This window comes from Cloeon dipterum, chromosome 1 (genome assembly GCF_949628265.1).
Source record: "Cloeon dipterum chromosome 1, ieCloDipt1.1, whole genome shotgun sequence".
Lineage (NCBI taxonomy): Eukaryota > Metazoa > Arthropoda > Insecta > Ephemeroptera > Baetidae > Cloeon > Cloeon dipterum.
The window spans coordinates 32,928,253-32,938,802 of NC_088786.1; the positions used below are offsets into that span (position 1 = coordinate 32,928,253).

At 38.8% G+C, this 10,550-nt stretch overlaps 2 protein-coding genes across 2 annotated transcripts; one reads left to right on the forward strand and one right to left on the reverse strand.

Annotated features, from left to right (window-relative positions):
• Positions 1 to 436: 436 nt before the first annotated feature.
• On the forward strand, positions 437 to 3,786 carry shv (DnaJ homolog shv). The gene is made up of 7 exons (XM_065496735.1): positions 437 to 663; positions 740 to 963; positions 1,184 to 1,347; positions 1,409 to 1,551; positions 1,792 to 1,993; positions 2,047 to 2,257; positions 3,374 to 3,786. Exons 1-7 carry the CDS (start codon positions 602 to 604, stop codon positions 3,436 to 3,438), a joined length of 1,071 nt encoding a protein of 356 aa, XP_065352807.1. The 5' UTR covers positions 437 to 601; the 3' UTR covers positions 3,439 to 3,786.
• Positions 3,781 to 4,765, reverse strand: Nedd8 (Nedd8 ubiquitin like modifier). The gene is made up of 4 exons (XM_065496736.1): positions 4,591 to 4,765; positions 4,509 to 4,526; positions 4,337 to 4,449; positions 3,781 to 4,135 (listed from the first exon to the last, which is right to left on the reverse strand). Exons 1-4 carry the CDS (start codon positions 4,606 to 4,608, stop codon positions 4,048 to 4,050), a joined length of 237 nt encoding a protein of 78 aa, XP_065352808.1. The 5' UTR covers positions 4,609 to 4,765; the 3' UTR covers positions 3,781 to 4,047.
• Positions 4,766 to 10,550: the final 5,785 nt, after the last annotated feature.

A 10,550-nucleotide genomic window follows, 5' to 3' on the forward strand; every position in this document is an offset into this window, starting at 1 on the left:
AATAAACAAATTATATATATTAATTAATATTTGAACACTCGGAAAACCTATTTCTTATACAGAGGGACACAAAGAAAATTTAAAATCACCATGTCACAGAAATTTTATTACTTAATTGAGATACTAAAGGCCTGAGGGGGCCAAAATAACTCCTGCCCTTCGAGAACGTGTGGGAATTCTTTCCCCTTCAAATATCCACTATTATGCTACCAGGCCTTATAAAAATTCACAAACGAAGTCCAATAACTGTAATTTGCAATTTGGCAATTTTTTAATAAACTTTTGTTTCATTTTTCCTATTTATCTAATGCTTTTCCCGCTTTTCCGTGAAAAGGCAGTGTGCGTGGTAAATGCGCGAGAACTCTTTAAAAAAATATCCAGTGCGCAGGCGTGGAAACGTGGGCCAATGGGAGAACAACACATCGGCTCGTAGTACTCGGCAGTGTTTAACATACACCGCTCGCTGCTTTCTTGGCACTGAAACACGAAACACCCCCAAAGCAGCGAGAGTGCCACGAGAAAAGGCTGCGGCTTCTTCCACTTAGCTGTATTTTGTCAATGGTGGAGTAGCCGGTCGGCACGCTAATTAAAACTCTGCAAAATGTGGGTGTGGAGGGTAGCTATTGTCTCTGTGATATTCAGCCTGTCCGGCGTCATTGCGGGGTGAGTTTCCACATGCAACAAACAGCATCTCCCTCCCCAATTTGCAGGTCGCTAACCTTGCTTCATTGTTTTTCAGGCGCGATTTTTACTCCATCCTGGGAGTGAGCAAGAGCGCAAACACGAACCAGATTAAAAAGGCGTACAGAAAAATGGCCAAGGAGTTGCACCCTGACCACAACAAGGACGACCCTGACGCCAACACCAAATTTTCGGACCTGGGAGCGGCCTACGAGGTGCTGTCTGACCCAGAGAAGCGCGAGCTCTACGATAAGTGTGGAGAAGAGTGTGTCAAGAAGGACGGTGAGGATAATTTCATATTGATACATAACTGTTCATGATAGAACACGTCACTAGAATCGCTAGATCAGCATGATGTTTGGACCAATATTTTTATTTTATTATCTTGCACACTATGGCCTCACGAATTTCATATCAATTGCACAATATTTTCAGTGTGGTTCTTATAAACATAAATAAATTTTTGCTAACTATTTGTTACTAATTGAAATTCTTTTTGCAGGAAATATGGGTGGCCATGACCCATTCTCCAGCTTTTTTGGAGATTTTGGTTTCCACTTTGGTGCAGAGCAGCATAACGAGAGAAATGAAATACCCCGTGGTGCAAATGTAGTAATGGAGATGTCGGTCTCCCTTGAAGAACTGTACTCGGGAAATTTTGTTGAGGTACAAATTATTTAAAACATCCCTTCTTTTGTTTCTCAAACTTGCGTTGCTCTTTTCGTAGATCACCCGGAACAAACATGTTATAAAACCTGCCTCGGGAACAAGAAAGTGCAACTGCCGGCAGGAGATGGTCACCAGGCACCTTGGTCCAGGGAGGTTCCAGATGACCCAGCAGCAAGTCTGTGATGAGTGCCCAAATGTTAAGTATGTATTTTTATTTCAATCCAGCTCTTTTTATTAAATGCTGACCAGCTATTTTACCAAAATTGTGATTATAAAATTTTAAAATCAATTTATATTCGTGAAAAAATGGATTTAAAATTAATTTCTTGCCCCAGAAATGTGCTATTTTGCAATACCACATCATTAATATTAAAAAATCTATTAAAAAAATTAAAGAACCACGCTGAATAAAAGTGTAATCAATTTAAATTTGTCTTTCAGGTTAGTTAACGAAGAGCGAACATTAGAGGTCGAAATCGAGCCTGGCATGGTTGATGGCCAGGAGCAAAAGTTTGTGGCTGAAGGCGAGCCACACCTGGACGGAGAGCCTGGCGACTTGATTTTGAAAATAAGAACTGCGCCACACTCCAGGTTCGAGAGGAGAGGGGACGACCTGTACACAAACATAACTATTTCCCTGCAGGTAATGCTTTGAACTGTCATTATTTTGAATTTGTGACTAATTTTTCCGCTCAGGACGCGCTGGTCGGGTTCAATTTGGAAATAGAACACCTGGATGGGCACAAGGTGACAGTGAGCAGGGACAAAGTGACTTGGCCTGGCGCCAGGATCAGGAAGAAGGGCGAGGGAATGCCTAATTACGAGAACAACAACCTGCAGGGAACTCTCTTCATCACATTTGACGTTGAATTCCCCAAAACAGAACTGAGCTCTGACGACAAAGAAGGTATGTTCTTTTATCAGCCACTGCCATTCCCTTGAAAATTTGGAGCAAATATCTCTAGCCATTCAGTCACTCGCGATTTTCCTGATATTTCGGAAAGTAAAAATCGTAAAAATTACCAGCTCGCATTAAGAAGGCATCTTCAGGAGTGTCTAATTGGGCATTTCGAGGATCTATACTGGCTGTTCAATGTCAGAAAAGGCAAAAGGTGGTTAATTAAGGGACTTGAAATTCTCAAATAGCTCATCAGCTGGCTTGGAGGCGCACCTGCGCCGAATCGCCACTTGCTGGTTTTCGCCCCTTTCCGATGGGTTTAAGGACAAATATCTGGCATTTCAATGAAAGACCTCGGTTCAGAGAGGCAAAAAGATGGCCTTGTTTGGCCCAAGCTCCTCTGCGACCACTCGAACCCCATATTATCCATTTGGCGGTGTTATTGGGACCTGGTGAGCTATAGCCCACAGGACTGGCTAAACAGATGAGGTTCTAAATTAAAAAAAAAATTGTATATTTACTTAATCCATTACTTACTCAAAACCTGGTTTTAAATATCAAATTTTTCAAGAATTCCCGTCTTAAATCCCTCAAGAAATTTTCTGTTTTTGAGCTCCATGACCTGCTTAAACCATCTCACCTAGTGATCATAGTTTACATCAGTTGACACTGAAATATTCCACGATTTTGAGATTCCTGTTTGTCAATACCTAAAAAAAATACTTCCATGTTCCTTAGACATTTTTCAAGATTTAAAAGTTAGATGAACGGAAGTCTGTTCTTGGAAATGTTTATGGTTCATTACAGTTGTTGCTGGATATCTAGAAAATTAATAACATTTTTACTATTTATCTCATTGGCTTGTGTTACCCAAAAGGTGTCAGTCAATTCAAATTTATTTTAATAATTTTTTCAAAATGTGTTTTCGATGAGAATGACAGGGAAGCGATATTTTCATAATATGTTATGTAATTATTAATTTATGGCACAATATTATTTAAGGATATAATATTTTGTTATATCGTTTATCAAGTTTTTTTTAAATTGCAACAAGCGAGAAATAATCCACTATGCCCAAAAATCGGTTCAACTTATTCTAATGCCCTTCCTTTTTTTCTTTTGCAGCAATAAAGAAGATTCTGAACCAAAGTTCTAACAACAACGTGTACAACGGTCTTCGGGGCTACTAAAGTTTTCTAGGAAATTAATAAAATATAAGCAACTGTGAGACATGTCGGTGACAAAGCGCCAGAACTGATCTCCTCACTTGGTGGACTGTCCTAGAGCTGCCAGTTTCTTGTGACAAATTGGTGTTCTTTTGTCAATAGCCGACGAAGAAATAAGAAAACCAGTGTGCAGTCTTCACGCAATCAGTGGCTGTTGGTTGTTGTTGCCCCTTTCAGTTTACTACTCGTTGGACAAGAGTAGGATGTACACTATTGTTTATGGATAAAAGTGTGTTTTGAATGTGTCTGCGTGACTGTTTTTACTGGAAAATAAATTATTGGAGAATTAATTGAAACCAAAGCATATCATAATTTTGATTGTTATTTTATTCAATTCATCCGAGACAGTCCAAATTGTTTCTTCGTTACATTGGGTCTGTTTTGCTAGTGAAATCTTTACACAGATATAATTCGCACAAATAAAGCAAGATTTGCCTGTTTTCTTTAACCATCTCTATGCATTTAGACCAATGTAAACCACTTAAAAGTTATCCGTCAGTGCTTGCAGTAAATAATATTCATCGTCGCCAGCGTACAATTTAAAGCAGAGATGTTTGGTGTGTGATCGGGAATTCAAAAGCAGCCTCCACGTAACGCCAGGACCAGATGCAACACCGAGCCTCCTTGAACTTTATAGTCTTGGGCAGTCTTCTCGTCATTCCTGCAATCCAAACAATAATTGAGTATACAAACAGATAACACACAGTTCAATAATAAATCGTGTTCACGAAAATAAATTTTTAAAAGAAAACACTGCTGCGGTGTTCCTCATAAATCTGTGTAAAGTGTTCGTTTGTGGTTTTCTCTTGGCTTTAACTTTAAATTTTAAGCACACGAAATAGCACGTGAGCCAAAATCATACATTTGTTTTCCAGAGAAGATGAGTCGTTGCTGCTGAGGGGGAATGCCTTCCTTCTCCTCGACTCTCTCTTTGATCCTCTCTACCTTGTCTGTCGGCTCAATGTCAATTTCGATCTGGAAATTCGAAAATCACAATTAATTCACCGCCTCGGCAGGATGCTCGAATAACTAACCTCTTTGCCGGTGAGGGTCTGGAACAAACAAGGAAAAGATTAGAAGGGTCTGGGATATTTTCAGAGAGGAGTTCTCGCTCACCTTTACTTTGATCAGCATTTTGGATAATTTATTAGGCTACCTGTGACGTCTAATAAGATATTGAATAGGCACGCGCTCCTAGAATGCCTTCCAAATTTTGTTTCGAAGTGCAAATCCTCACAGAAACTGACCGCTGTTGACAAAACGCACGACTCACTAACACGGGCACGGGCGCTTAAGACAGTCGACCACGACAAGCAAGGTGGGTGTTTCAGTCAGCGCCTTAGTATTTTAATAGAACCGGTTTTCTGGGGGAAATGTTAGAATAAGCAGATAAAATTGCTGACTGGTTTTAAAATTTCAATAAGCAAAAGTTCAACACAAAATTATTTAATTTAATAATAGTCATGTTTCTTTAGTTTTAATCATAATCCTATTTAGATCAAATCTAAAGAATTTAATTTATCATTGCTAGTACCGGTTTTATTTTTGGATCCTTCAACTTGATAGTAATTGGTTCAAGCAATAGATGGCGTGCAGAGCTCCGTTTCCAAATATAACGTCAAGCAAGAAGCAAGCAGAGCCCCGTGAAACTATGCTAGCCCGCCGAACACTATCTCAATCAATCTCAATATTCGAATAATTCGAATGATAAGCTCACCGCAGATCAGAGGATACGACCAAGAACTATTGCATTATAAAAAAAAAAAACAGCAAAAAGAATATATGGGAGAACACAAGTTAAATTTTTAATTGATTTTTACTGCACTCATTGATTGCGGCATTTTTTTATTTATTCCCCACATATTTTTCTGAAATCCGTATTTTTGGCTTGAATTGTTAAGGCATTGTCCACAGAGATACAAATTTAAACATTTCTGGGATCTTTTACTGGCTGCCCAATGTCAGAGATAGCAAAAGGAGGTTAATTAAGTGACCCAAAATGCTCCAGTGGGAGTTGCACAGCACAATCGCCGACTCGACACTAACTTGCTCATTTTCGCACACCTTTTCAGCGGCTTAAGGGATAAATTCGTCCTGGTCCCGGTAAAATTGCGCAACTTTCAACAACCAAACGCGAATTTCCTTGTTGCAAGAAAAGGACAACAATCATTTTGACAATGAAAATTTGGGTGTTTGTTGAACGTTGCGCAATTTTACCGGGATCAGGACGAATTAATGTCTGGAGTTTCAGTCAAAGACCTCAAAGATGACCACAATTCCCAGTCCCGGAAGCTCCAATAGATTAAAATACGTCTTTTGAGTGATAATCCCATTAAAAATAAAGGACCAAAGAAAGAAAGTAATAATTATTCAAAATGAACCTGTGGTGCACGTGCGGTGCAGAGAACGAGTCTATATATCCTATCCACAAAGACACACATTATCAAAGTGACCCAAAGTGAACTAAAAAATCTAACTGTTTGTTGCTCGCAATCGCACAAAGAGAGAGAGAGATGAGCGCATTAAACTCTGATAGATTGTGCGACGAGAGGGCAAATTGCCGCTGCTTGCAAACGTCAAAGGCTGATGCGGTTGTCGAGGTAAGTTTCTGCTTCAGAGGCCGCATGCGGGTCGGCGTGTGTGCTTTTTCGTGGAAAATAGCAGATAACAAGCCCTGAACACACACATACATACATTATACGCCTCGCGCACGAGGGGAGGATTTTTAAGGAGAAAATAAATATATAAAAAGAGAGTGCGTTGCGTGCGTGTGCTCTCTCAGACGAGATCAGACCTGGCCGCGCTCATTTTCTACTTTCGAAATATAAAATGGAAATAATTCAATTATATATGCCTTTGACTTCCATTAGTTCATTTAGAAAATGGAGTTCCCTTTTGTGATTCACACCTTACGAGATGTTGCAAATTGCTATTTTGCTATTTTTAGCCAATTCCAAAAATGGCATACATCACAAATTATTATTTTAAAGAGGAATGATACTGGAAAAGCCTGGAAAATTCTTGTTGCCAATGCATAAAATCATCCCTTAGGATTCAGTTAAAGCCTAAATTGACCTAAGAAGCAGTGTAATTTTTCGAGAAAATTGGCTGGAAAGTTACCGTGCTTTTCAAATGGTAATGGCTATCTCCTTACTTGAAATCCGATTTTATTTCAAAACCAAAGAGTTTCCCCAATAAGTGGCATACACCGTTGGACAGATCTCGACGAGAGGAATCGAAATCCTGCCAAGAAAATATGTTCAAGCACTGTAAATTTTGGAGAAAATTGGCAAAATTTGAATTTTTATTGTATAGGAAGGTCCATTTTTTATTATTGCAAATTGTTGAACATATTGTTTATCGGTCAATTGTTTAAGGCATCCAATAATTTAAATAATTTTCAATTGTTGCCCAGTATCATTCCACTTTAAGTGCTATTTCTCTAAGCCATATTACCTAACATTTATTTCTCGGCTTAATTTTATTTTCTTGTTTTTCCAAAATGCATTAAAATATTATTTAACTTTACAATCGGCAAAACATAATCATAAAAACAATAACATAACAAATCCGATAATTGGGGAATGTTATTACATGACAGTATTTTTATACTTGATGTGTTTTCTTATTGTGTGTAAACAGTGGAAACCTTGTAAAGTACACACCGTGTAATAAATTTAAAACGAATAACACAGTCTTTTACAAAATTAGGTTTTAAGTTGTGATAAAAAAAACAAATTAGTCGGAATTTGTATATGGAATCAGCACGCGCTGAGGTGGCTAATTGAATCAACGCGGAAAAAACTGACCCCCATAATCAAAATAAGCTTCAACTCGGCATTAAGCAAAAGGGATTTTCCATTGCAGAGCAGACGACGGACACAATAATGGATATATACACGACACTCATCTTTCACACGCGGTCGCGCGGTGTGATGCCGTCATCCTCAACCTCACAAACACAGTATTATTTGATTGTATAAATTTCGATTCGACGCCGCGTGATTTGGTTAAATGGATTAGAAAAAAACGAGAGATTCAATTGGAAGAGGGATGGCTTAATTTAAAATATCAAGCGTCGGATTATTATTACACTTTCCATTCGAGTGCTCGTCGCTCTCATTTATATAATTCTGGCCCGAATTCATATATGTAACGTCTCCAAACGAGGGTCATAATCAACCCTTTGATATTGAAAGCGCCGGTGACATCACCACTTTGCTCTCGGGAGATTCAAGGAAAGAAAGCCGACGCCGGTATATATAATATGTGAGATACATTTAGTGGGTTATTAAAACTTTATGGTGCGTTAAAAACTATAAAGTGTCAGTCACATGTCTGACACGCTCAAAAACACCCGTGGGCCAAAGCAGCTTCCAGCATCCATCCACTAATTGTCAGTGATAAATTTTATTTCACATTTTTTTAAAAATATGTTATCCCTATTCATACATCATAACTTTTATGATTAATTGCGTAAATATTATGAAAGATAAAAAATTGTAAATATTTTTAACGTCAAAATGGTGAAAGAAATTCCGAGGAAACGTTTGGGATATAACATCCTCTACGCCGTCAGCATAATTTTGTTTTAAATGGAAATCTTTATTAGCTAATTTTTAAATGTAGCAATTAATTTAAATAGTTTTGTCTTCATGCTTTAATTATGTTGAGATTGTTCAGTTTTGATTTTAAAGACGGTTCCCCATAATCTATTTAATTCAACTATAAATTAAAAATGAATATTCCCATCATCTAACTCGATCGATGATACGCTAAAAGTGAGTGACAAAGGATATTCTATAGTTGGTTATTGTTGCACCTCAAGTGGGTCCAAATTCCCACGGAAAACACCCCCTGGGCTGAGGGCGAAAGTGTGAGTGGCGCGGCCGCAGCCTCCCTGCGCAGATCGCACACGGATGATATCAATCTGCCGCGCACAAACGCACGCACAAGCAACAATAACAACAACAAAAGCGCGGCCACTTTAAGACAATCAGCGCCGCATGCACAGAGTGACCACCTACCGGGAGAGCTTTCGGCTCGGCCGCAGCGGGGTCTCCCTTTCGCTCAAGCACCGGCCGCGCCACGCAGGCAATAATGGCCAAATTAGGCCGGGGTAGAGAGCATAGGGGTTGACGCAGACCTGCTAAAGACACACAAAATATTATTTATTTTGGGGAAAACCTCTAATAATTTGTACACCGATTGAGCCGGATTTTCGTGCAGGTGGCTGATTTGTGTAAATGGCCTCTAATAAATTTGCTCCTATTTATATAATATTAATATATGTTTTTCGTGTTTCGAAATGGAAAAATATCCCTGTATTCACTGATGATGAAAATCACCGGATAAAAACTTCAAAATCGTTTGTTTTTGAAAATTTAAAAGTGGAAAGAAACATTTTTAAATTGTGTTTCTGCGGCGAAAAGTTGGAGAATATTTGTTATGCGTGCTGATGATCAAATATATTTTTTTAATTGACCATCGTGAGCACATTTTTGATTCCACCCATTATTAGAGACGAAGGAAAATATTTAATAACAGTAGGAATTTGCAGTATAATGAAGATAAGTTTCTATGGTGGACTTATGCTTGGTAAATTTATTAATTATTTTAAATCGTCTACAAATTCACTCTGCGCTCTGTTTTTTCAACAAAGCCAAATTGAAAATATAATAATAATAAATTAGAAAAATAAAAATGGGAGGATAAATTTGTTACACATTTCACAGTAATTCAAATTGTTGAATTTTCCCAGGGTCCATTTCGATCTAATGAAATTCAAGGACTGTCATTGCATCACAGTAATCGTGTATGAGGCAGTTTACAGAAGAGTACAAGCAAAAAGTGCCTCTTATTTGCACTTTCAGTCTGTTCCATAATGACAAAAGAATGCCTCCCGCTGTTGGTCAAGTGGCGCGCGGGAATCTAAGTCTGCAGCGGCGCGATGAGGATCTGTGTGACGAGGTACAAACACATCACAATTGTAGCAACGCACTCGGGTGAACTTGCCCGTGAAAATCGTTATTTGCCACATCCGTTATTCGTTGTGTGTGATATGCGGAAATAATTTGTATTTGTGTGTGTGTGTGTGTGTTTCTCTATTTGCCGCAAATCGAGCGAGGTTTTGAACACGTAATCGGGCGTTGCTAATGAACACGTAAACATAAACAGCCAAATAATCATTCCTATTTTTAATATCGATCATTTATATTCTAAAAATGATTTAAAATGGCATGTGAGAGCAAATCAACTTCAAGCTGAGGCTTATTTAAATTATTGGCATGGTAATCCGATTGAGGAAATTAAATTTTGTCGTCGCATGAGTCTCTGCAGGGGCTTGATGAGAGAAAGAGACAACATTGACGTCCGCATCAGTCTGCGCTCAGTGTCGCGCCGACGAATATTAATGAGAAAGCTAGCAGTGCAGCAGGGAAAGAGGCACCTGCTCCGTCTAATTGTTCTTCGCCCTCCCAAGACAGAGAGTCAATATATTCGCATCGTGCGCTCATGTTGCACCAGTTGACAGAAATAATCGTATGCGCGGAATAATCCGGCTCATTCACTTACTTAGTATGCACGGCCATGCCCAGCACCAACAGCTGCACTTTTCGTTTGACATGTCGCGTATGCACGCCGAGTACAAATAAAACAATGCTGATTCACCACTTGCCAATATTCGCGTATTCCTACATAATTGATTAAATGATTATTTTTTTGCTTTAACGATGTTTGCGGTCAACGTATTTAATGTTTGCAATCGATTTAAGTTGGAATTTTACGCAGTGGTTTCAAAAAATTTAATTTTAAATATTCCTTCTTTGAATCACTAACCTAAATCGTATTTTAGCAATAAATAAATTTTCCTCCATGCATACACCGCACGTTAGGATTGATTGCGCGTTGTTGTCGCGCACCACTCGGTGCAAAAAGTGCAAATTGAATGCGGACTGCGAATCAGTGAATGGAGCAAGCGGGTGCCATGACCTACAGACCCACAGAAACTCTCAGGGACTCCATATCGTGAACCAATTGTCTCTTTTTTTAATTGATTGCCTCCCTTCGCCGTAATT